At 43.5% G+C, this 27,907-nt stretch overlaps 1 protein-coding gene across 1 annotated transcript in view; it reads left to right on the top strand.

Moving 5' to 3' along the window:
• The window catches only part of LOC132392745 (parathyroid hormone 2 receptor-like), a 144,330-nt gene that overhangs the window by 14,825 nt on the left and 101,598 nt on the right, over window positions 1–27,907 (top strand). Inside the window, exon 2 of the mRNA XM_059967049.1 lies at window positions 13,490–13,589. Coding sequence (XP_059823032.1) covers window positions 13,490–13,589 — 100 coding nt within the window. The remainder of the gene's footprint in view (window positions 1–13,489; window positions 13,590–27,907) is intronic.

Genomic DNA, 27,907 nt, shown 5'->3' with positions numbered 1-27,907 from the left:
CCCTAGGTTGTCTGTTCTCTCTCTCCCCTCCTGAGACCCAAAGCCACAAATGACTACATTGCTAAAGTGCTGCAGCATGGCTTTATTCGAACATTCTAGTCCCCAGCTGGTGCAGGATTCTTCTTTGTCAAAAAAATAGAAGGGGTCTTTGTCCCTGCATAGACTACCATGGACTCTACAAAATCACGGTAAAAAAACTGCTACCCTCTCCCCTTGATGAATAGTGCATACGAAACACACTGCAGGGCCCACAGCTCTACCAAATTGGATCTATACAGTGTATACATTCTGAACCACGTCTGCTGGGGGATGAGTGGAAGACAATGTTCATAACACCCACTGGTCACTATGAATGTTTGGTGATGCCTTCCAGCTTTCCAACAATACAGGCGTTTTCCAAGCTTTCGTTAATGAGATCCTCCAAGCTACATGGGTATGTGTTCATCTCCCACAGTGGCATCCTCACCTTCTCTAAGGACCCCTAAGACCACTACTGTCATGTCCATTCAATCTTTCAACATCTCCTCAAAAGAAACTGTACTACAAGTTAGAGAAATGCCAATTCCACAACCCAGTTATTTTCTTCCTGGGTTACATTTTTTTTTAAACAAAGGCATAGCCATGGACTCAGAAAGTGCATGCTGTTGCTGAAAGGCCCCAACCACACTCCCTCAAATAGATACGGCGCTTTTGGGCTTCTCCAACTTCTACCAGCATTTCATCAGGAACTACAGCCTAATTGTCACTACTCTCCCCAACACCTATCTCATGGTTTGCTACCAAAGCCATTCTCTCCAAATGAGGACCTGGTGGGAAGACACACCTTAGTGCCTTTTTTCTCAAGCAAGTTCAAATGGGCCTTGGAGGAATGGAGACAACAGCAGAAGGGGAATATGGAACCTTTCCTGATCTGGACATAGCACAAGAACCTCATATCCATTCAGCAGACCTGCCAACTCTACCCATGTCAGACTCACTGGGCCCACTTCTTCAACCAATTCAACTTCACCATCTCATACTGACCTGGTTCCAAGAACACTAAGGTGGACATTCTGTCACCCAGCTGAAATGGTGAGTGACCTTCAGCCCATCATTCCATCCTTGCAGATCCTCCCCAGATCATTTTGGATCTTGAGAACCTGATCTGCCAGGCCCTACTGCACGAGCGTGCTCCAGCCAACACCCAGCAGCTGCAAGTACATTCTGGAGGTTGTATGCTCTGAGGTACTCCATCAAGCCTGTTCCTCACCCCTCTCTAGCTATGCAGTGACACAACGAACCCTGGATTTTCTGCGACACACTTCTGGTGGCCCACCATGATGCTCAGTACATCAGTTCATAGCTACCTGTGATAATTATTGCTTTGCCACCTTCTGATGAGGCTGTTGTGATCATGATAGTAGTGGACCAGGTCTCCCAGGCAGCCCACTTCATTGCCCTCCCCAAACCTCTGTCAGCCACCAAGATGGTGGGTCTGGTCCTCCAACATATAGCTTGCACTTCTGGTTTCTCTCTGGACTTTGTGTCAGACTGGGCCCCACAATCCATCTCTTGCTTCTGGTGAGACTTCTGCTCCCTCCTTTGCGCCTCAGTGAGTTTATCATCTGCAGATGAACGGTGAGTCCAGAAAGAGCCAATAAGCAAGTAGAGAAGTTTTTGCAATGCTTTGCCACCTCTAACATTTCCACATAGAAGAAGAATCTGCTCTGGGCTGAGCTGTCTCAAAATCTAAACACCACCTCTGCCACAGGCATGTCAGCCTTTGTGGTGCTGTATGGTTTCCAATCCCTGTTGCTCCCCACAGAAGAGCCAGTGGTGGAGGTCCCGTCCGCCATGTTCCCGGTTTGCTGCTACCTGGATTTTGGAAGAGGGCATGGAGTGGCATCCTAGCTGCCAACCACACCTACTGTTGTCAGACCAACCATGAGCAGTGCCCAACCAGACCACTCTGTCATTGGGACTGGGTCGGGCTGCCACCCGAGATCTGCCCCGTGCATTGGCGTCCACATGCCCTTACCCCAATTCATCTGTCTCTTCAAGATCACCCTTTGCATCAATCCAGTCACTTATCATCTCCAGCTGCCACCATCCCTCAGAGTCACGCCTACCTTCCACATGTCCTGCCGCAAGCCCATTGTCCTTGGAACACTCAACCCGCCTGAGCCTGCACCTCTGGAACCTAGGATGGTAGAAGGTGGTCATGCACACAATGTACTGGTTGATGGATTCACATCATTGTGGATGGGGCTTGCAGTATCCAGTTGTCAGGGAAGCGTACGGCATGGAGGAAAGGTCTTGAGTGTCACAGAGTCATAGGAGAGTACAGTACAGCAACAGACTCTTTGGCCCATCAAGTCCATGCCGAACCATTTAAACTGCCTACTCACGTCAACCTGCCCTGGGACCATAGCCCTCCATACCCCTAACATCCATGTGCCTATCCAAACCTCTCTTAAACATTGAAATTGAGCTTGCATTGTACCACTTGTGCTGGCAGCTCGTTCCACAGTTCCACGACACCCCCAGACTTGATGTCACTTGCTAAGTTTGCTGACCAGTTATCTACATTATTATGCAGATCATTAATTATAGATGACAAACAACAATGGACCCAGAACTGATCTCTGTAACACTCCACTAATCACAGGTCTCCAGTCAGAGAGGCAACCATATGCTACACTCTCCGAATTCTCCCACAAAGCCAATGTCTAAACTAATTACTACCCCATCTTGAATGCTGAGCGACTGAACCTCCTTGAGCAAGCTGCCATATAGGACCTTGTCAAAGGTCTTTCTGTAGTCCATGTAGACAATATCCACTGCCTTGCTTTCATCAACTTTCGTGGTAATTCCTTAAAAAATTGTTTACGCATCACCTATTACACACGAAGCTATGTTGACTATTCTTAATTAGTCCATGTTTATCCAAATAATCATATATCTGGTCCCTCAGAATACCTTCCAATAACTTTCCCAGTATAGATGTTAGACTCACTGGCCTATGATCTCCTGATTTATTTTTAGATCCTTTCTTGAATAGTGGAACAACACTGCCTACCTTCCAATCACCTGTTGCTAAGCATGATTTAAATATCTCTGCTTGGGCCCCAGCTATTTCTTGCATTTGCATCCTTCAAGTTCCAGGGGAACACCTTGTTAGGCCATGGGGATTTATCCTCACTAACTTGCCTCAAGACAGCAAATACCTTCTACTCCTCTGTAGTCTGTATAGGATCCATGAATTCAATGGTCCTTTCCTCACTTCAATAGACTGTATCCATCTCCTGAGAAAATACAGATGCACTTAAGATTTCCCATATCTCTTTTGGCTCCATGCATGGATTGCCATTCTGATCTTCCAGAGGATCTATTTTGTCCCTTGCAATCCTTTTGCTCTTAACATATCTGTAGAATCCAGGAGACCATAAGACATAGGAGTGGAATTAGGCCATTTGGCCCATCAAGCCTGCTCAGCCATTTAATCATGACTGATCCTTTTTTCCTCCTCCTCAACCCCACTTCCCAGCCTTCACCCCGTAACCTTTGATGCCATATCCAATCACAAACTCTCTGCCTTAAGTACATTCAATGACCTGGCCTTCACAGCTGCAAGTGGCAACAAATTCCACAAACTTACCATCCTCTGGCAAAAGAAGTTTCTCTGCATCTCTGTTTTGAATGGACATCTCTTTATCCTGAGACTCTGCCCTCTTGTCCTCGACTCTCCCACCATGGGGGACATCTACTCCATCTAGTCCTTTCAACGTTCAAAAGGTTTCAATGAGATCCCCCCTCATCTTTCTAAATTCCATCAAGTACAGACCCAGAGCCATTGGACATTCTTTGTATGATACCCCTTTCATTCCTGGAATCATCCTTGTGAACATCCTATGGACCCTCTCTAATGCCAGCACATTTCTTCTAAGATGAGTGGCCCAAAACTGATCACAATACCAAGGTGAGACCTCGCCAGTGCCTTGTAAAGCCTTTTGAAATGAATGCTGACATTGCATTTGCCAACTCAACCTGCAAGTTAAGCTTTAGGATGTTCTGTGCAAGGACTCCCAAGTCCCTCATATTTTTGGATTTTCTCCCAGTTTACAGAATAATTTCTACTACCAAAGTGCATGACCATGCATTTTCCAACGTTATATGTTTCCTTAACACTACCTGCCCCTCCATCATTCTTCATATTGTTACGAAATCCCGTAACTGGATCACTTACCAGCAAAGATAGAGAGGTCCGTTGAAGTCTGATGGTACTATTTTTAAAAGTCTTTATTTATGAAAGGGGCACAAAAATAAGATTGATACAAACATTCAGATAATATACGTAGTCACTACTCAATCTAAAAGCGCGGGTCTAATAATAACCATCAATAAGAAACAGCTCGATCGTTTGTCTAGGGGATAATATATTGTCCGATGTAAATATAAAAGTCACTCAAATTCCTGCAGGCTTCTGGCTTTCGGGGGGGGGGGGGGGAAACGGCTGGGTTTTCACTTGTTGGAGAGAGAGAGAGATTGGTGAGAAAAGAAAACTTGGCCGGGTCTTTATGAAGCAAATCCGTTGAATCAGGGGAGCGGGCTTCCCCGTTGTTAGCTAAAAGCGGTTTTCCGTGATTCCAGCCACGGATTCCAGGCACAGAATCCAATGCACGTGGCTTCCTTCAAATGGCTTCCCGGGATCGTTAGTGTTTCCTCTGGTGTGTCTGAAGGGGGTGTGTCCCCCAGACCCTCCTTTATACTTCCTCACGGGGTCTCAGATGTCAATCAGGTTGGGATGATGCAATCTCTCTCTCAACCAGCCCACTTTGCCCGAGGGCTTGCACGTGGTCTCCATGAGACAATGGTCAATGTCGCATTATTTTGCATCGCGGTGGAACGAGGTATTCGGCACGTCTCTCTCTCTCTCTCTCCCCCATTTCCTGTGTCTACTGACCCCCCCCTTCAACTAGTGCTCTTGCGATTCTCACAAAGGAGGGGGCTCCCCCGCCCCCTTCGGCCCCTCAGAGCTGTGGTGCATTCATAACACCCCCTTTCTTCAAAGCGTTTCACCAGCGGTGAAACGAAGTAGTACAGAGTCTTACAGGGTTTTAGAATCTAACACAATACAAAAGTTTTTTTTACAGAGTAATACAGTTATACATTCAAGTCAGTATCTAAACAGTTAACAATTACAGTGTCTCTTTCTTTAATATCTTAACATCACGTACCGTACTAAAGTCTTGTAGCATCAGACTTCAATTTAATAACCACCTATTTTTTTAATTTCTTTCCTTCAGCAACAAAACTAAGGAGGTGTGATCTTAGCTTATGTGTATCTACAAAAGTTTATGCGAATACTAATCGTTTCGGTCGTTTTACTTAACCGGCAGGTCTCCAAGGGGCTGTCCCAAACTTAGACCATTTCCACCCAATTCTTTAATTTTACCCAGGTGGCTAGCCCTTTTGTCAGGACCCTTCAGGCTATTGGTTTTTACTTCAAACTCTTTGTTCAAGTAGTATTTCGAATTCGGCCTCTTCACACCCCATCCTGGCGTAACAATAGAGTGGGCCCCCCCCCCCCCCCCCCCCGCTATCTCCCGACTCACTCTGTGAGCGATCTGCCAGGTTTAAAATTTCTTCATTCGAGTTGGGAGCTACAGACTTTCTGTTTCCTTCGATAATAACCCTCATCTCCCCATTCTTAAATTCTGCATTAACTTTGAACCCACCTTCGAGTAAAAAAACACCTGGGAACTCACACTTCCCACGTTTACCAAGGTTAACCCTTTCTTCACTGAACCAAGTCTCTCTGACCCACAAGGACGGCCGCCCCGTTCCACTGAATCAAATACCTGAGACATCTTCTGAGCTCCGTTATTAGGTTCAGTACCACATGCATCCCCATCTTGGATACACTCAAACAGGACATTGGCCTCTTCCAGGCTTTCAATACCCGTACCCTTTTTAAATTCTAAGTTCCCCCGTTTCTCCCAGGTACTCTCTGGGCAACTCCCTTCCGGAGTAAACTCAACCCCGCCGGCTGAAACAACCTCATCTGTCGACCCAGGAGACTTCTTCAAGGTAAGGGCACCCTTTTCATCTAGGGCTGCCCTCATTTCACTATCGGGAACACCTTTAGAAGTTTCAACTTCCTCAAACAGTTCTGCCAACCCAGACAGATCATCCTTGTCCAACCCTGGACCTTATAACCGCTCTGTCGTTTCCACATCTTTATTTTCTGCCTCTAGGACCTTTCTCCTCGCTAAAGGCAGATTTACCTCCGCTCCCTTACCCTCTTTCACTTTACTACTCTTTGTTTTACCACCCTCTAAACTCTCGTGGTACAGGGTCGGTAGAAACGTCTCGGCCAAATCAAAACTGGCCCGATTTAAACTGCTGTTGTTCTCAGCTGCCTTTCTCGACAGGCTGCGAGTGACCGCGCATGCAGGATAGATCTGGGACTCTAGGGGCGGGGCCACCGCACTCGCCGGTCGACGGGTTGGCATCATGGCTGCCCAAACCTTACCACCTGCTAAATCGTTACCAAGAAGGACGTCCGCGTCAGTTCTCGGGAACTCGGATGGCACCCCTATTTCAACGGGTCCAGACACCAGCTCACAATCCATAATGACCTCATGTAAAGCCACCATTTCTATTCTTTTGCTGATCCCCTCTACCTTTACCATGCCCGTTTTTCGACCAAACTCTAGTACCTTACTGCTGATCAACGACAGCTCAGCCCCCGTGTCTCTCCAGATTCGTACGGGAACTGGTGTGTCTCCCTCCGTCACAGACTTGGTTCCGTGTGACTGACAAGTCTCGGACCCTTCTCGTACTCTGTCTACCCGGGGCTCTCTGGTCGACTTACTGATTACCACGGCACACCCGATAGGGACTGTGGCTCTCCTTTTTCCTATCTCTTTCCTCGGAGCAAAGCATCGAGATGCAATATGTCCTCCCTGTCCACAATTAAAACAGGTCAAGCCCGGAAAATTCTGGCCGTCTTGCCTTTCCCCTTCAACCTTACCGCTAGCTCCCGGTGGGACCTCTGCCTCACTCGTCGGACTTTCTCGATCATTCCCACAGTCTCTCTGGGAACTTTTATTCAAGGAAAACTTTGTCTTGTGGGTTAGGGCATATTCACCGGTGAACCTAGCAAATTCTGAGATGGACTTATTCAGCTTCTCATTCAAATACATCCGGATGTCCTCCGAAACACAACCTTTAAATTCCTCAATCAAAGTAACTCCCTGAGACGCCCATAATCCTCGTCCACTTTTTCCATGGTGCACCAACGGTCCAAGAGCATACCCTTCTTATAGGCAAACTCGGTATACGTCTGATTCCACGCTTTTCGTAAATTTCTGAACTTTTGTCTATATGCTTCAGCTACTAGCTCGTAACCCCGGAGAATGGCCGCCTTGACTTGGTCATATTTCTCTCCCCCTTCCCCCTCCATGGACAACGCCGCATATGCCCGCTGGGCCTTCCCTCTTAACACACTTTGTAACAACGCCACCCACTGATCTCTGGGCCACTTCTGATTCACTGCCACCTTTTCAAAAAGCAAGAAATAACTATCAACATCCATCTCCTCAAACGGGGGTACTAACCTCAACGCCCGACTGACATCAAACCGCTCCTCTCGGTCCGACCCCTGATTTCGTTGCTCTAGCCTTAACTTCTCCATCTCCAAGTCATGTTTCCTCTCCTTCTCCTTCTCAGCTTCTTCCAGCTCTTTTAGCTGAAGTTCATGCTCTCTTTCTTTCTTGGCCCGTTCCCTCTCCTTCTCGGCCCTCTCCTTCTCTATCCCCAGCTGTTTTAACTTAATTTCATGTTCCCACCTTAATTTTTCCAACTCTAACTGAGCCGCCCCACTAGCTGGTACCTTTTCAGGGATATTTTCCAATATCTCAGTGGTAAACACATTCTTCCCAATACAATACTGAGTTATTGCCCTTCGCACCTCCCGCTTTTTCATCGACAACCTCACCCCTGTGAAGTTTAACTCCTTTGCCAATTTTATCAAGTCTGATTTGGTGGCCGCCTCCAGCGCCTCCAGAGTTGGGTTTTCTATAAATTCTCCCACGTCCATCTTTGCTGGTTTCCCGTCTGGCTACTCGTGTAACCAGATCCAAGTTTTGAACCTACAAGCCCGATTCACTGGCCCTCCAATTTGGTGTCAAATCCTGAGACGAGAACCCCAACTGTTACGAAATCCCGTAACTGGATCACTTACCAGCAAAGATAGAGAGGTCCGTTGAAGTCTGATGGTACTATTTTTAAAAGTCTTTATTTATGAAAGGGGCACAAATGTAAGATTAATACAAACATTCAGATAATATACGTAGTCACTACTAAATCTAAAAGTGCGGGTCTAATAATAACCATCAATAAGAAACAGCTCGATCGTTTGTCTAGGGGATAATATATTGTCCGATGGAAATATAAAAGTCACTCAAATTCCTGCAAGCTTCTGGCTTTCGGGGGGGGGGGGGGGGTGGGGACCGCTGGGTTTTCACTTGTTGGAGAGAGAGAGAGAGATTGGTGAGAAAAGAAAACTTGCCCGGATCTTTATGAAGCAAATCCGTTGAATCAGGGGAGTGGGCTTCCCCGTTGTTAGCTAAAAGCGGTTTTCTGTGATTCCAGCCACGGATTCCAGGCACAGAATCCAATGCACGTGGCTTCCTTCAAATGGCTTCCCGCTACTACGGGATCGTTAGCATTTCCTCTGGTGTGTCTGAAGGGGGTGTTCCCCCAGACCCTCCTTTATACTTCCTCACGGGGTCTCAGATGTCAATCAGGTTGAGATGATGCAATCTCTCTCTCAACCAGCCCACTTTGCCCGAGGGCTTGCACGTGGTCTCCATGAGACAATGGTCAATGTCGCATTATTTTGCATCGCGGTGGAACGAGGTATTCGGCACGTCTCTCTCTCTCTCTCCCATTTCCTGTGTCTACTGACCCCCCCCCCCTCAACTAGTGCTCTTGCGATTCTCACAAAGGAGGGGGCTCCCCTGCCCCTTTGGCCCCTCAGAGCTGTGGTGCATTCATAACAATATCATCTGCAAACTTGGGAATAAAGCCATCTATTCCATCATCTAAACCTTTTACATACAGCATGAAAAGAAGTGGTCCCATCACCGACCCCGCAGAACACCACTAGTGTCACTGGTGATCAACCAGAAAAGGCTCTTTTTATTCCCAATCGCTGCCTTCTTCCTATCAGCCAATGCTCTAACCATGTTAGTAACTTTCCTGTAATACCATGGGCTCTTAACGTGGTAAGCAGCCTCATGTGTGGCAGCTTGTCAAAAGCATTCTGAAATTCCAAATATACAACATCCACTGCATCCCCTTTATCTATCCTACATGTAATCTCCTCAAAGAACTCCAACAGGTTCATCAGGCAGGAATTTCCCTGAAGGAAACCATGCTGACTTTGTCCTATCTTGTCCTGTGTTACCAAGTACTCCATCATCTCATCCTTACCAATTGATTTTAACATTTTCCCGACCACTGAGGTCAGGCTGACTGGTCTATAATTACCTTTCTGCTGCCATCCTCCTTTCTTGAAGAGTGGAGTGACATTTGCTACTTTCCAGTCCTCTGGCACCATGCCAGTTTCCAATGATTTTTGAAAGATCATTTCTAATGCTGCCACAATCTCCAAGGCAACCTCTTTCAGAAGCCTAGGGTGCAGTTCGTCTGGTTCAGGTGACTTATATACTTCTAGGTCTTTCAGCTTTTTTAGCACCTTCTCTTTTGTAACAGTAACTGCACCCACTTATCTGCCTTCACACACTACAACGTCTGGCACACTGCTAGTGTCTTCCACAGTGAAGACTGATGCAAAATACTCATTTAGTTCATCTGCCATCTCGTTGTCCCTGTTATTAATTCTCCTGCCTCATTTTCTAGTGGTCCTATATCCACTCTCATCTCTTCTACTTTTTACATACTTAAAAAAGCTTTTACTATCCACTTTGATATTGTTTGCTAGCTTGCTTTCATATCTCATCTTTCCTCCTAATGATTCTTTTAGTTGCTCTCTGTAGGTTTTTAAAAACTTCCCAGTCCTCTATCTTCCCACTAATTTTTGCTTTGTTGTATGCCCTCTCTTTTGTTTTTACATTAGCTTGGACTTCCCTTGTTAGCCACCGTTGTACTATTTTGCCACTTGAGTATTTCTCCACTTTTGGGATATACACATCCTGCACCTTCCTTATGTTTTCCCAGAAATGCACACCATTGCTGCTCTGCTGACATCCCTGCCGGCAGCTTCTTCCAATTTACCTTGGCCAACTCCTCTCTCACACCACTGTATTTTCCCTTACTCCACTGAAATACTGCTACTTCAGTCTTCACTGTCTCCCTATGAACTCAATCATATTGTGATCACTGGTTCCTAAGGGTTCTTCTACCTTAAACTCCCTAGTCACCTCCAGTTCTTTACTTAACACCCAATCCAGTATAGCTGATCCCCTAGTAGGCTCACAATAAATTGCTCTAAAAAGCCATCTGTTAGGCATTCAACAAACTCTCTCTCTTGAGATCCATTACCAACCTGATTTTCCTAATTGACTTGTATGTTAAAATCTCCTATGACTATCATAACGTTGCCCTTTTGACTCGTCTCTTCAACTTCCTGTTGTAATTTGTGGTCCACTTCCCAGCCACTGTTGGGGGGCCTGTATATAATTGCCATTAGGGTCATTTTACCCTTGCAGTTTCTTAACTCAACCCACAGGACTCAACATTTTCCAGTCCTATGTCACATCTTTCTACTGATTTGATGCCCTTGGGTTTCTCCTTCGCCTTGTTGCTAGAGCAACCTCATGCCTTCTTTAAGCCGTCCCGATTTACTTTTAAGTATTCTCATGCATTTCTAATACTCTGTAAGTATCTTATTTGTTCCTACCTGCCTATACCTGCCATGCACCTACTTTTTTTAACCAGGGCCTTAACATCTCTTGAAGGTTCCCTAAATCTGTTACCTTTTATTTTGAAAAGCACATGCAAGCATTGTACTCTCAAAATTTCACTTTTGAAGGCCTGCCACTTACGAAGATCACTTTGACTTACCAAGTACATTCTTGCCATCTTCAGAAGGTTTCTGACGACTCTGCCATAGTTGGATGCATCAACAAGGGAGATGAGGCTGAGTACAGGGCTACGGTGGGAAACTTTGTCACATGGTGCGAGCAGAATCATCTGCAGCTTAATGTGAAAAAGACTAAGGAGCTGGTGGTAGACCTGAGGAGGGCTAAGGCACCGGTGACCCCTGTTTCCATCCAAGGGGTCAGTGTGGACATGGTGGAGGATTACAAATACCTGGGGATATGAATTGACAATAAACTGAACTGGTCAAAGAACACTGAGGCTGTCTACAAGAAGGGTCAGAGCCGTCTTTATTTCTTGAGGAGACTGAGGTCCTTTAACATCTGCTGGACGATGCTGAGGATGTTCTACGAGTCTGTGGTGGCCAGTGCTATCATGTTTGCTGTTGTGTGCTGGGGCAGCAGACACCAACAGAATCAACAAACTCATTCGTAAGGCCAGTGATATTGTGGGGTTGGAACTGGACTCTCTGATGGTAGTGTCTGAAAAGAGGATGCTGTTTAAGTTGCATGCCATCTTGGACAATGCTCCCATCCACTCCATTATGTACTGGTTAGGCACAGGAGTACATTCAGCCAGAGACTCATTCCACCGAGATGTAACACTGAGCGTCATAGGAAGTCTTTCCTGCCTGTGGCCATCGAACTTTACAACTCCTCTCTCGGAATGTCAGACACCCTGAGCCAATAGGCTAGTCCTGGACTTATCTCCACTTGGCATAATCAACATCATTATTTAATTATTTATGGTTTTATATTGCTATATTTCTACACTATTCTTGGTTGGTGTGGCTGTAACGAAACCCAATTTCCTTCAGGATCAATAAAGTATGTCTGTCTGTCTGTCTTTTGCCTGAAAACAGTCTGTCCCAATCCATGCTTGCCATATCCTTTTAGATGCTATAAAAATTGGTCTTTCTCCAATTAGAATCTCAATCCTTGGACCAGACCTATCTTTTCCATACTTACTTTGAAACTAATAGCATTCTGATCACTATTTGCAAAATGGTCCCCTATACAAGCTTCTGTCACTTTCCCTGTCTCATTCCCTAATAGCAGATCCAGTATCACTCACTCATTGGGTCTTCCACACACTGATCACAGAAACCTTCCTGAACACATTTGACAAACTCTGTCCCGTCTAATCCTTTTACCATATGAGAGTCCCGATCGATACTTGGGAAGTTAAAATTACCAACTATAACGATCTTATGTTTCTTGCAACAGTCTGTTATCTCTCTGCAAATTTGTTCCTGTAAATCCCTCGAACTGTTGGGTGGTTTTTAATATAGCCTCATTACTTTTCTATTTTCTCAATTCCACCCATAATGGCTCACGAGATGAATTCTCCAGTCTACTCTGATTGGACTTTGATATGAAATTTTCCCTGGCTAGTGACGCCACCCCTCCTATTTAATCTGTCATATCTAAAACAACATAACCCCATAATATTGAACTGTTGGTTCTAACCCTCCTGAAACCAAGTTTCACAGTTTTGTCTTGGATCTATTGCTCTTTGAAAAGCTCCACCAGACTCATCTGAATCATACTAGGCCTTCAAGTGCTGGCTGTAGTAAATGGGTCCTATCAGGCCTGCACAAGCAAACACCTCATTGTCTCCACCTAGCTAACATTAATCACTTCCCACTTGTTTACAACTCATCACATGCAGCTTATTTAATCCCTGCTCACATTTACAGTCCTGGTTCACCACTGAACCAGCCATCCTCATCCAGTTGCTCCTAGCCTTCAGTTACCTTGTTGTGTTAAGTATTAAGTATCCATTTGCTCTTGTTTTGTGGCTTCTTGAGGCTTGTTAGTTTGCAGTTTATTATTAAAGTGGTGGCTCATTGCTAAATCATCTCCACTGCTCTGCATTTGGTTCAAGCCTCCTCTATGTTTCTTGATACTTGGGCAAATTTCTCACACAGAGGGTGGTGAGTATATGGAGTGAGATGCTGGAGGAAGTGGTTGAGGCAGATACAATAATGTCATTTACGAATCACTTGGAGAATTTCATGCAGGGACGACCCACAGAAATGTGGGTTGAGCGCAGAAAATTGGGACTAGTTAAGTGGACACCATGATTGGCATGGACTAACTTGGTCAAAGGTTCTTTAACTGCATTTTGTACTGCTCAGTGTTTCGATGCCTTTAACTACACACTTAAAGGCACGGCGTAATAGGGAAATATAGCAGAAATTATGTGCAAAATTAAAACTAATTTAAAGATGTAATCCTTCTGGATTCAGGTAAATCTTACAACCGTTTCTTCCAGTGTCATACGAGTTTTACTTCACAATGTGTCATTCTTTTCCAATCTTGCTTTATTTTTACCAATCTTATTTTAATCTCAACTGGATTTCCTTTTCTCTTTCCAGGTTAAAACTGCTGATGTAGTTACCAAGAAAGAACAAATCAATCGAGTTATTGAAGAAAATATAAACTGTGATCGTCAAATATTGAATCAAACCGAAGGAGGTACAACTTTGCTATGTTGTTTAGTTTCTTAGATTGCCATCAATTTCTGAATTATATAGTTTTCTTGAGTATTCTGACATCAGAACTAAGATCCCTAATGAATGGCAGACCACACTGAGAATGGAAAACAGAAGAAACGGTTTGAAAAGTTAACTAATGTTGGTCTTATCTTTTAAAGTCTGGAGTTGGTAGAACTACTAAAAAAGAGGGTTCTCTTTATAAGGACTGGGTATTAGTGAGTTAAGATATGGTGCATGTAAGAGTAGTTAAAATTCCATGGGCATGTTGATAGTTCAACTGTAGCACTGGTAAATGACTAGCCTTCCCCTGCATTGATGTTGTATGCTGAATGGAGTGAACGTGGTGCTGGGACTGGCAGATCACTAGAACAAAACAGCTAAGGGAAACATCTTCAGTCAAAGTGAAACACAAGGATTATATACAGTGGACGCTAGGCAGGCACAATCCAGAGGACAGAAAGATTAATGGGGTGAATTGAAAAAAGGCAAAAGGAGCCCAACATTGGTTGAATAACTTGTTTCTTTGCTTTAAGTACAAAACCATACAATGTTTATTGCAGAATTTTTAAAAAATCCACTCTGTCATTTTCATGCTTAAAAAGTAGATCCAGCTGTAGTCTCGAATACTGTTAATTTTGTACTTTATCTAGTAGGTTTGCAGTATCTGTGTTCTTTAATATAATACGTTTCCTTACCTACTCGTGGTCACTGAAATTCTACATAACTGTGACTAATAATGTTGGTTATTTTCTCCTGCCTGGGTTACTGCATTTAAACTGAATGTGAAATTCCTCGATTGTCTACTGGCCCGAAGGGACTGACAGTGCTGCTGTGCTGAAAATTCAGAACATTACCACAGGGAACAACAGCTCCTGAATTGATCACAGCTTTAGAATTGTGTTTAACAGAAAAGCAAAGAAAGCTACTCAATTTCAGCAATGATGTAAGCTGGTGAGCCTTATATCCATGGCAGAGAAATGATTGGAGAAGATTCTTAAGGATAGGATCCACTTGCATTGGAAAAACATGGACTAATTCAGGATATTCTGCATGACTTTGTGCAGTGGAGGCCATGTCCAGTTTTAAAGGAAGGGGGAGCATGAAAATGATTTTGTACATGGAGTTTTAATAAAGCTTTCGACAAGGCTCCCTGTGCTAGGCTAATCCAAAAGATTCAGACACATGGCACCCATGAAGGCTTGGTGGAATGGATTCAAAATAATTTGGGCCATAGAAGATAAGGATTGTGGTGAAGGGTGTTATTCTAACTGAAATTCTGTGACCAATGGTGTCGCTCAAGGATCAACGCTTGGATTTCATGTTTGTGATATATATAAGTGATCTGGATGAAAATATAGGGAGTCTGATTAGCAAGTTTACAGATGACCAAAAAAAACCAATGGGTTTGTGTATTTTGAGGTGGGTTATCAAAAGGGTCAGGAATGTATAGCCCAGTTTGAAATATGGCACAGTTAGGGCAGATGGAAGTTAATCTGAACAAGTATAAGATGTTGCACTTTGAGAGTTAAAATGTAAGAGACAACTATACAGTATATGGCAAAGAAATGTCCTTGGAGCCAATTTATACATATGACAGCTATAAATGTGTATTGTGCTCATATTTTTTCACAACTGTACAGGACAAAGAGAAATATATCAGTGGAATAATCTATGGTAAAGAGAATAATGTTGGTGCTGGTTCAGAGGATAGTAAAGGTGTGTTCATCACAATTTTTGTTCTTTATGTAAGTAAATTTCCATCACGTGCATTTGTACCAACTTATGGCTTCACGCAGAGGTGAAATCAAAAAGCAAGGGCTATACTTACAGAATTTGCATGGAAGTGTGTTGTGGTATGCATTTATGTGGAGAGGCTGTATTTTTTTTTAAAAAAGAGAGAATATTTGAACTGTGAGTTATAAAGCACTGCAGTTAGACAAAAAGACCGTAAGGCATAAAAGCAGAATTAGGCCATTCAGCCCATTGAGTCTGCTTTGGCTGATCCCAGATCCCACTCAACCCTATACACTTGCCTTCTCACCATAACCTTGATGCCCTGATCAATCAGGAAACTATCAATTTTTGGTTTAAATATATCCATGGTCTTGGCCTGCACAGCTGTCTGTGGCAGGGCATTCCACAGATTCACTACTCTCTTGATTTAAAAAAAATTCCTCTCTAACTCTGTTCTAAAAAGTCACCCCTCATATCTGAGGCTGTGCCCTCTGGTTCTGGATACCTTCACCATAGGAAACATCCTCTCCACATCCACCTTATCTAGTCCTTTCAATAAGATCACCCCTCATTCTTCTAAATTCCGGTGAGTACAGGCACAAAGCTGCCAAAAGCTCCTCATATGTTAACCCCTTCATTCCCAGAATCATCCTTATGAACCTCCTCTGGACTCTTTCCAATGACAACACATCCTTTCAGAGATTTAGGGCTCAAAACTGTTGACAATACAGGTGTCCCCCCCTTTGCAAAGGTAGAGCATTCCTATGAAACCTTTCTTAAGCTGAAATCGTGTAAAGCGAAGAAGCACTAGTTTATACAGGAAAAATTTTCATAAGAGCGAAAATCCTCTTTGTAAGCAAAAACAAGTTACTAAAAAAAGCGAAGTGGCATAAAGTGAACATTCGTAAAGCGGGGACACCTGTACTCCAAGTGTGGCCTGACTAGTGTCTTATAAATCTTCAGCATTATCTCCTTGTTTTTATATTCTGTTCCCCTTGAAATGAATGTCAACATTGCATTTACCTTCTTTATCACAGACTCAACCTGTGAATTAACCTTCTGGGAGTCTTGCATGAGAACTCCTTTGCACCTGTGATGTTGGAATTTTCTCCCCATTTAGATAAAAGTCTGTACTATTGTTCCTTTTACCAAAATGCATTATCGTACATTTCCCAACAGTGTTCCATTAGCCACATTTTTGCCCATTCTTCCAATTTGTCTAAGTCCTGCTGCAATCACATTGCTTCCTCAGCACTACCTACCACTCCACATATCTTCGAAACATCTGCAAACTTTGCCATAAAGCCATTGATTCCATTATGCAAATCATTGACAAACAGTATAAAAAGTAGCAGTCCCAATACTGACCCCTGAAAAACATCACTAGTCACTGGTAGCCAACCAGAAAAGGCCCCCTTTATTCCCACTTGCTGCCTCCTGCCTGTCAGCCATTCCGCTATCCATGTCAGTATATTTCCTGCAACACCATAGGATTTTATCTTGTTAAGTAGCCTCATGTGTGGCAACTTATCAAATGCCTTCTTGAAAATCCAAGTAAATGACATCCACTGCCTCTCCTTTGTCCACACTGTTTGTTACTTCCTCAAAGAACTTTTAACAGATTGGTCAGGCAAGATTTCCCTTTACAGAAACCATGCTGACTGACTTATTTTATCATTAGTGTCCGAGTACCTCAAAATCTCATCCTTAATAATAGACTCCAACACTTTCCAAACCACTGAGATAAGGCGAACCAGCCTTTAATTTCCCTTCTTTTCCCTTCCTCCATTCTTAAGGAGTGGAGTGACATTTGCAAACTTCCAGTCATCTGGGACCATGCCAGAATCAAGTGATTCTTGAAAGATCATAACTAATGTATCTGCTGTATCTTCAGCAACCTCTTTCAGAACCCTAGGATGTAGTCCACCTGATCCAGGTGACTTGTCCATCTTAAGACCTTTCAGTTTGCCTAGCATTTTTTCTTTGTAATGCAATGGCACTCACTCCTCTCCCTGATACTTATGGACCTCTGGCGCATTGCTAGTGTCTTAACAGGGAAGACAAATGCAAAGTACTTATTTATATCATCTACCATTTCTTTGTGCACCATTACTACCTCACCAGCATCATTTTCCATTGGTCCACTATCAACTCTTACCTCCCTTTTGCGCTTTATATAACTGGAGGAAATTTTAATATCCTTTATGTTATCGGCTAATTTTCCCTCATATTTCATTTTTTACCTTGGATTTTAATAACCTCCCAACCATCGAATTTCCCACTCAATTTTGCTAAATTATATGCCCTTTGCTTGGTTTTTATGCAGTCCTTAACTGTTAGCTACAGTTGCCTAGCCCTGCCATTTGAGAACTACTACTTCTATGGGACATATCTATCCTGTATCTTGTGAACTATTCCCAGAAAGTTCAGCCACTCTGCTCTGTCGTCATCCCTGCCAGTATCCCCCTCCAATCCACCTGGGCCAGCTCCTCTCTCATGCCTCTGTAATTCCCTTTATTCCGTTACAATACTGATACATGTGACTTGTACTTCTCTTGCTCAAATTGCAGTATGAATTCAGTCAGATTATGATCACTGTCTCCTGAAGTTTCCTTTACCTTAGGCTCCCTAATAAAATCTGGATTATTACACAGCACCCAATCTAAGATGGCCTTTCCCCTAGTAGGCTCAGGCACAAGCTGCTCTAAAAAGCCATCTCGTAGGCATTCAACAAATTTCCTCTCTTGTGATATGACACCAACCTGATTTTCCAAATCCCCTTGCATAATGAAGTCCCCCAATACAATTATTTCATTACCCTTTTTACATGCCCTTTCTTGTTCCCTCTCAATCGCAACCACATATCTTGGATACTATTTGGAGGCCTATATATGATTCCCATAATGTTTTTTACACTGTAGTTTCTTAACTCCGTCCACAAAGATTCAATATTCTCTGACCCTATGTCTCCTCTTTCTAAAGATGTAACTCTATCTTTTACCAACAGGGCCACACCTCGGCCAATGCTTTCATGCCTGTCCTTTCAATACAAAGTATGTCCTTTGATATTAAGCTCCTAACTATGACCTTCCTTCAGCCACGACTCAGTGATGCCCATGATGTCATACCGAACCGATCTCTAATTGCACCACAGGTTCATCCACCTTATTCTGAATACTACTTGCATTTAAGTATAGCAAATACAGCACCTTCAGTCCAGTGTTCTTCAGCCTTTTGAGTTTTGCCACTGTGGTACAATTTACTCTTTGCTCTGTCTGCATCATTGGCTTGTCCTTCCATACACTCATGTTCCACCCATCATCTACCTGTGTAACTCATCCTCAGCTCTATCTTACTGGTTCCCATCTCATAGCCATATTAGTTTGAACCACTCCCAACAGCTTTAGCTAACCTGCCTGCAAGAATATTCATTCCCCTTGGATTCAAGTGCAACCTATGCATTTTGTTCAGGTCATACCTGCCCCAGAAGATGTCCCAATGATTCAGAAATCTGAGTCCCTGCCCTCTGCTCCAATTCTTCAGCCATACATTTATCCACCACCTCATTATGTTTCTATCCTCACTGTCTCATAGCACATTCAGCAACCCTGAGATTACTACCCTTGAGGTCCTGCTTCTTAGCTTCCTTCCTAACACCCTGTATTCTGATTTCAGGACCTCTTCCCTTTTTCTACCTATGTCATTGGTACCTACATGTAACACAACTTCTGGCTGCTCACTCTCCCTTTTCAGGATACTGTGGACACCTTCAGAACCATCGCGGACCCTGGCATCTGGAATCCAAACCACCATCTGTGTTTCTTTTTTGTGTTCACAGAATCACCAATCTGTTCCCCTATCTATAGAGTCCTCTATTACAACAGCCATCCTCTTCAGTTCCCTAACCTTCTGAGCCTCAGTGCCAGAGGCCTGGCTGCTTTTGATTCCCCTAGGTTGGTCATCCCCCTCTCTCCCCTCAACACTACTCAAAATGGAGTACTTATTGTTGAGGGGGACGGCCACAGTGGTGCTCTCCACTATCTGATGCTTTCCCCTCCCTCTCTTGAGAGTCACCCATTTATCTGTCTGCTGTAGCCTTGGGATGACTATTCTTCTGTAATTCCTGTCTATCACCTCCTCACTTCCCCTAACAAGCCAAAGGTTATCAAGCCGCAATTCTGGTACCCGAGCCCAGTCTCTAAGGATCTGCATCTCGATACACCTGGTGCAGATGTGGCCATTGAGGAGGCTGGAAGTCTCCTGGAAATCCCACATCTGACACCCAGAACAGAACACTGGCCCTGCTGACATACCCTCTATTTTTTTCAAGAGTCAAGTAAGAAAATGAAATACGAAATAAACTTACCTATTTACCTTGCCTCTGCCTGTTCTTGCTGAAGCCTGTTGAGCTAAAGCCTCTGACCACTCTACTAGACAGTACCTCTGGTTTTTCAAGCTCCGCTCCAGACCTGCACAGGAACACTTTTACTGCATCTGTGCCACTGAAAGATGCAAAAACTCCCACTGAAAACTGGCTGCTTTTTAAAGCTCTGCTCTGGACCTGCATGGGAATGTTTCTACTGTGTCAATGTTGCTGTCCAATCATAGATTTTGAAACAAATGAGAAGGCTGAAAATACTCAGCAGGCCAGGCAGCATCTGCAGAGAAGGAAAAGTGGAATTAATGTTACAGGTTGATGACCTTGCATCAGAACTAGTCAATTCAAATATAAACTGGAGACGGGGAATATTTGAAATTGTTGAATTCTCTATTAAGCCTTGAGGGCTGTATTGTTTCTATTTCAATGATGAGATGGAGTTAATGAACCTAGTTCAGTAATATAATGTAAGAGACCAGAATGGGAGTGGGATGGAAAATTAAAGTGACAGGTGAAAGAAACATAGGATCATCCCTGTGAATGCTTTGGAGGGGTGTCTGCAAACCAATCATGGTTTGGTTTTGTGCAATGAAAATCAAAAAGTACATACTGAAAATCTGAAACAAAAAATAGGAAAAACTTTGCAAGTTGGGCTCTTTCTGTAGAAAGAGAATGAGAATCTCAAGTGAATCAATTTTTCATCTGAAGGTGTGTGGGGCCAATGAACGATGTAAAGTGAAGATGTAAAAGGGCAAGTGCTGGATTTCTGACTGTCACATGGGAGAAGGGAAAAAGGTGGTGGTGGACATGAAAAACTGAGCTTGAGTCAAGGAAGCAAGGGTTTCTCTGGAATGCTGAAAGGAGAAGAAAGGTGCATTAAGGTGGTAGAAATTGCTGAAGATGATCCATTGAAAATAGAAGCTGGTGGGGCGTATGTTCCGGAAATTGGCAACCTATCCAGCTTTGGGTGAAGAAAGAGGAGTGAAAGCAGAAGTGAAAAAATAGAATTAATTTGGTTGAGAAGCCAGTCAATAACCGTGGAGGGAAAACCACACGTGGATAAATTAAGATATCACAAAGGCCCTAGTATGAAAGCTTCTGTTGTCAAAGATGGATCGACCTGATACAATAAAGCAAGGTACCACGAATTCAATAAAACCATAAAACAAGCGATACTTGGTCAAACTTCACTCTTTCATAGCATGCTATGGGGAAATTGCAGACTGAACAGGGAGACAGTCTGGGCATTCCACCCCGACTTACAATTCTGCACAATTTATAACATTAGTCACAGGAAATCTTACAGTCTCGCAAGTTAAGACAATTTTAGAATAGTTTCGATCACATGTTAATATACAATTAGATGTAAAAACATTATTGGTTAGTTATAATTATTTCTGCCAAGGCTAGCTTGGATACAACCTCAGTTCCTCATGTTGACACCTCCCCCTACTCTCGAACATTCTACCCCTCTCATGCCATCCTTCCCGTATTTAGTTATGTTTTACCTCAAAATGCTTTGTGTGACCAGACAATTCCTTATTTGGACCTATGTCTAGCACTATTAGGGAACAATGTCTGGTACATCACTTGTTGCTGTGTAAGGTTCCCTTTTGGCTGCACAGCAACTACCATAATGTATATATTATTAGCTAATCATTATCTTTTAATCTATACACCTGTTTACCTATCCCTTTACTCCATCATTATCACTTTATTAATGAAGTTGCTACAAAATAGTTGACTTTCTTTCAGATTTCCTCTTTCACAGTCTGCACACATTACTGCAATCCAGAGAGAGCAGTTGGTCGTAAAATCCTCAAACAAGTGACAGCTCTAAAGCAACAGCCAAAGCTCCCAAACCAATGTTACAGGCAACACGTATGTTACAATTTACAATCTTGTTGGACTCTTCTTCCCCTACTCATTCCATGACAACCACTGTTTTCTCCTACTATCTAGACAATGAAATATTCTGTACATACCAACTTATCATTAATATTTCCCTTTCATCATTTCATTCTCCATCCCTAAAATTGATTAAAAACTGAAACACCTCTTAACGATTTTCAGTCCTGCTGAGGGGGTCACAAGCCTGAAATGCCAGTGCTGCTTTTATCATCACTGTTGTAAGTTGGCTTGCTGTGTATTTGCAGTGATTTCTGTTTATTACTCAGCACCATCTGCTCTTAGAATTAATAATTCATGCAATGCCCATGACAAATAAATAGACAACATCAATTGCCACTCTGAAAATTAAATTCCATGAAGACCCTTGAAAGAATACAGAATTCTTTTTTAAAGAATTCATACTTCTAATGTTCTTTACTGGCTGTGATCTCTGACATATTGATTATTCAATATCTGGAGAGGGGACTGGTTGAGTCTCTGGTCAAGGAAGAAGCAGAGGTTGCTCAGGGGTGTAGAGGGAATGGTGAAAATAAGTCACTCGGGGCCAGGAAACTGTTAATGTGGTGGAGCGGTGCCACAGTTCTGGTTGAGGAGAGCCAAAGCGCAGACAAAAGGGGTCTAAGTACAGAGAAGTATGTTCATGAAGAGGCTGAAATAATGTAACCACCAGGAGAATGTTGTGATTGGAAGGAGGAGGTAGAAGTGGCTGTACACAGATGGGGAACAAGAAGGGTGCAGGCTGTGGAGAGCTCTTGAGGAAATGAGATCAGTGATTTTCCAGAGGACCATGGCCTGATGTTCAGCAGGTGAGGTCACATTTTAGGGGGAGCTATGAGGAATTGTCAGTCTGCTAGTACCCGGCTCCTGTGAGACAGATATGTGAATTGAATATGCAAATTAGGTATTTTAATTCCCTCCGTACCAGGACCATTCTACAAAAACCTTTCTGCACTGTCATATAGGCTTGCTTTAGTGCATTACACATGTTTATAAAGCCCAGGATCCTGTATGCTTATTAAAATTTCTTCATTTGCATAGTTACGTTCAAAAATCTATGCAGTTATACAACGTGTTCCTTCATCTCTACTTAGGATCTTCTATCACATCTCACCCTGTACTGAGGAGAAAAGATCACTCTGAGTACTACAATAATTGGGAAGCACAGGCTTCCTTTGTGTGGTGGAGATACTGGAAAGCAGGGATATGTGTACTTCACAAATCCATGAACCACTGAAAGGAGTGACAGTCCAGGAGGTTTCTTTCCTTTGCAGTTTCTGGAGGAGGTTAGAAAGGCCTTGATGGTTTTGTGCTGGCTCTTTCTCTGTTTCAGTAGATGCCTTGTGACCCAATTGAATAGAAAACGTTCTTAGCATTTCCAAGACAATCGCATCTGTAATAAGGTTGACAGAAATATGACTGAATCTAAGCCGGTCAGCAACAAGGGAACATAATGGTTGCTTCTGTCTCTCATGGTAATAGCACTGAATATTTTTTTAAGATGTTAATGACAAAAGAGTTTCAAATCTATGCATTGGTTATCTCTAATCAATCTTTTGTTTTTGATGATGTTACCAGGAAAGTTGATGAAGGCAAGGCAGTGATGTTGAATGCATAGACTTAAGCAAGGCGTTTGCCACGGTCCCACATGGGAGGTTGATCAAGAAGTTTTAGTTGCCTGGCATTCAAGATGAGGCAGTAAATTGGATTAGACATTGGCTTTGTGGGAGAAACCAGAGAGTGGCATTTGACGGTTGCCTGTGATTAAATGAAGTGCTGCAGAACTCGGTGCTGGATCCGTTGTTGTTTGTTATCTACAATGTATCAGTAATCTGGATGATAATGTGGTTAACTGGATCAGCAAATTTGTGGATGACAACAAGACTAGGGGTGTAGTGAACAGTGAGGAAGACTATCTGATCTGGACCAGCTGGAAAAATGGACTGAAAAATGGCAGATGAAATTTAATGGGGACAAGTGTTGCCCTTTGGTAAGACCCACTGGGGTAGGTCTTACACAGAGGAGTCCTGTGGGACAAAGGGATATGGGAATACAGCTCCATAATTCATTTTTCTATGACTCTACTCTTTCTCGGTAGTAGAGAGCAAATCCTCCAGGAATCTCTGTGGCTGCCATTTGTTTTAAGGAACTGTTCAGTCCTCAATATTAAAATGTAGTGCTGTGGCGACCCATTTCCTGGCACATCCGAACCGGCTCACAATTAGATAGCCTACGGGGGTTTGCGAGCACAGAGCTTTGGAGCCTCTGCGCCACGGGGGGCAGGTTGAGGGGGGCTTAAAAGTGAGGCTGAGGATTTCGAATAAAGTTTTTTCCTTCGACTGCAGTTACCGACTCCGTGTCGTAATTTTAGCGCTGCGTGTAGCACACCGCTACAGTGCCACATTTCAGATTAATACAGAGTGCATTTTCTTTTCCACTTTACCCTGGCTGCCTGCATAACAGATTTATCACCTTGTCTCTTGAGAGACAAACTATTTACTTCCAGGCTGAAAAGAAATCAGAAGTGTTCTGGGACACAGTCCCACTCTCACAACAATGAATTGGTACAGGAGCCAGGCTTGAATTCTACCAAGCACAACCCTTTCCCAGTCCTTGGGTCAACAGCACTTGACATCCAACAGCCTTGAGTGACCTGACATTTCAGAAGGTGGCTTGTATTTCTGGCATCATGCTTTCTCCAGAGAGAGAAGATAATCCTTAAAAATAGGAATGAAGCAGGCACTGAACAACCTTTTGATTTTTTTTTGTGTGGTATGATGCTTCAATTTACAGAAGAATTCACCCGTGTGCAGTGCCATTGAACAGTTACTAAAATTAATGTCTAATGCTCCTTCTGCAGGAAATAATCTGAGGGAGGTTTCTCCCATGTGATTGAAGTTTTTAAAGATAGTCATGTTTCCTGGCATTCATAGGATGAATGTAGTGCTTTGAAAATCGAATCTACACCAAACAAATCTGAAGAGTATGAAACAAATGCGTTGGGCTGTGTATTTGTTTGGGAATTTTAATGCTGAGAACTGCATGTATTGTTTGTTACATGCAATATTTTGCACTCACTTCTATTTGCTAATGTATAGAATTGTTACTGTAATGGTGACCACTTGAAGTAGAATCACATATGCAGGTTTTCAATGAAATCTTGCACATAGAACAATTGTGCCTTACTTCACTTAAAGCAGGATTGTTGCAGAAGAAAACATTACAATGTTTTAAACCCCTTTATTTCTTTGAGAATCTGTAGTGTAGTGTACTTATGACAACAATAATAACAATAGATGAACTTTGAGAATCTTTGAGAATCTGTAGTGTAGTGTACTTATGACAAAAATAATAACAATAGATAAACCATTTTCTGAGAGGAACTGATCAAACGTTGCAAGTAGCCTGTGTTAATTTAACTGCACGCAGCCTCTGCCAAGTGAAAGGATAACGATCGCAGCTCCATGGAAACGCTGCCAACTTTGTGCCTCTTTCCAGGTCGTACACCAAGCTATCTGAGAAATATGTTACTGATCCTTCACTGTCACTGGATCTGGATCGTGGGAATCCCCACTGTGTAGCACAAAGAAAGGGGCACAACTACTTGAGAAAGCAGCTCACATGTTGCAAAACAAAATGGATACGTTAAAAAACAAAAATGATTCAATCTGGTTTGGAGATCCACAGAATCTTGAGAGCAGATCAGCAAAATGTTTTTTGTCTCTGAAGAAAGATGATCACAGCAAGGTGACTTCAGCTAATGTGCATATCCTATACTGGTTCCTAAACATTAAACAGCTTGCTGTCCTAAAGACGAGCCCTCGATGGTGGCAGGGTATTCATTAGTCTCACAACTTGAGGGAAGAAACTGTTACCGAGTCTGTCGGTACAATTTCTGATGCTTCTGTACCTCCTTCCTGATGGTAATGGGTCAAAGAGATTATGGGATGGATGGTGGAGCTTTGGGCCTTCTGTCTGCAATGCCCCTGGTAAATGTTATGATTAGGCTGGAAGGATCCTTGATGATCCTTTTGGTGGGTTTTGCTGTCCTCTATAGAGTCTTGCGGCCCAATGTGTTGCAGGCTTTGTCAGACCCTATACTAGACAATGATGCAACCAGACAAGACTCTCTTAATGTTACTCCTTTAGAAAATTGCTAGATGGGGGTGAGGAGCCTTGCATGCCTCAATCTCCTAAGGAAGTATAGACCACACTGTGCCATCTTGTCTAGTGATGAGTTGTGGATCTAGGTTGGATCATCTGTTATGAGCACACCAAGGAACTTTGTGCTCTTCACTCTCTCCACAGCAGAGCCATTGATCTGAAGTGTAGAGTGGTCAACATGTGCTCTCCTGGTCCACAGTTGTCTCTTTTGTCTTGTCCATGTTGACAACTCAGGTTGTTGTTCTCACACCATTTGACAAGCCTTTCTATCTCCACTCTGTGTGCCAACTCATCATTCTTGCTGATGAGGCCAGCCACTGTATTCTCAGCAGATCTGGCAATGCATTTGTGAGTCTGTAGCGAACTAAACACACAACACTGGGGGGTGGGGGGGGCACCAGTGCTCAGCGTGATAGATACAACTGGCAATCGTAAACTGTAGCTTCCTCTTTTCTAAGGCAGTTCTGGTCTGACATAAACTTCAGCCTGGGTACATTTACCACAAAGGATTTAGGTAACAGGTTTGAAGTGGGAGCACTGGGTGATAAATAAAGTATGAGGGAAGGGACAAGAATTGATTTTCACCTTTCCTTAGCCGTGCAGTCGGAATTATGGCCATTATCTTGTCTCTTTATCAACTTCTAACAGAGTATAATTTAATAGTAGATTCATTTGATGTTGTGCACAGCAGCCACACAGTGCTCACTGCGCCATGTATATTAATGTGAAAAGGCCGATCGGCATCATCAATCATCTTGAAGAATCCGACCTTTCCACAGGGATTGGCTGCGGACTTTTCAGCGCCACAGATCCTGAATATAAGTGAGAGCAACCCGTCATAGTCCATGAAAATCAGGAAAAATCAAATATCAAATTCTACTTCTTCTTCTTGTCTACATGAGAATCTTTCTTCCTGCTCTCGTAATTTCTTTCCCTCTCTGTGAATAGTCCGGCTTGCTGGGCATATAAGCATGCCAGAGCCACATTACACAGCTGCTGTATTAATCACACCTGCCATATGCTCTCACTTTATCAGAGGAATTCCCTTTATTCCCACCCACACTTTCCTGCTACCCTGACTAACTTGTTGCTCTCTCTGTCTGTCTGGAGGAGTCTTTCACCTCAAAATAAGTATACCGTTTTGGATACTGTTGGTGGGGATGACCTACCAGGAACAATCTGCAGTGGTCCTGTCTCTGGCACTGAGGTTGACCCTCGACTAGGAAGGGGAGGAGGGAAGAGAAGAGAGCGGTATTGATAGGGGATTCTATAGTCAGGGGGGCGGATAGGAGACTTTGTGGGGAAGATCGGGAGTCTCGGATGGTATGTTGCTTCCCTGGTGCCGGGGTCCGAGACGCCTCAGATCGGGTGCAGGCTATTCTCGAGAGGGAGGGCAAGAATCCAGATGTTGTGGTCCATGTAGGGACCAACGACATGGGTAGGATGAGTGAGGGGGTCCTGCGTAGGGAGTTCAGGGAGTTAGGTGCGAAGCTGAAGAGCAGGACCTCCAGGGTAACAATCTCAGGATTGCTGCCTGTGCCACGTGCGAGTGAGGCAAGGAACAGAAGGATTACAAAGATTAATACATGGCTGAGAGGATGGTGCAGGAGGGAGGACTTCAGGTTTGTAGATAATTGGGCGTTGTTCCAGGGAAGGTGGGATCTGTTCTGAAGGGACGGTTTACACCTGAACTGGAGCGGTACCAACATTCTTGCAGGGAAGTTTGCTAGTGCTTCTTGGGGGGGGGTTTAAACTAAATTTTCAGGGGGCGGGGATCCAGAATGTGAGGGAGGTCAGTGAGAGGAAGAATAAAGGACAGGTGAGGACTACACAGTTCCGGAATATTAAGTGTGTAGTAGAGGAAGGTGGGGCGGAACAAGTGATAAGGAGGACTCATGTACAGAGGGATGGTCTGACGGAACATGGAGTTAAATGTGTTGAAAGAATAAGTAAATTTAGGAAGGACAACAAAATTCTAGGGGCGTATATCCTGATGGGAGTTCGGGGAGCTGGGTTAAGCACAATAGGCAGGGATTCAAACAGAAAGAGGAGAAATGGGTTAAAAATTCTATATCTGAATGCACGAAGTGTCAGAAATAAGACGGATGAGCTTG

This window comes from Hypanus sabinus, chromosome 4 (genome assembly GCF_030144855.1).
Source record: "Hypanus sabinus isolate sHypSab1 chromosome 4, sHypSab1.hap1, whole genome shotgun sequence".
NCBI lineage: Eukaryota > Metazoa > Chordata > Chondrichthyes > Myliobatiformes > Dasyatidae > Hypanus > Hypanus sabinus.
This window is presented reverse-complemented; position numbering and strand designations above follow the sequence as displayed.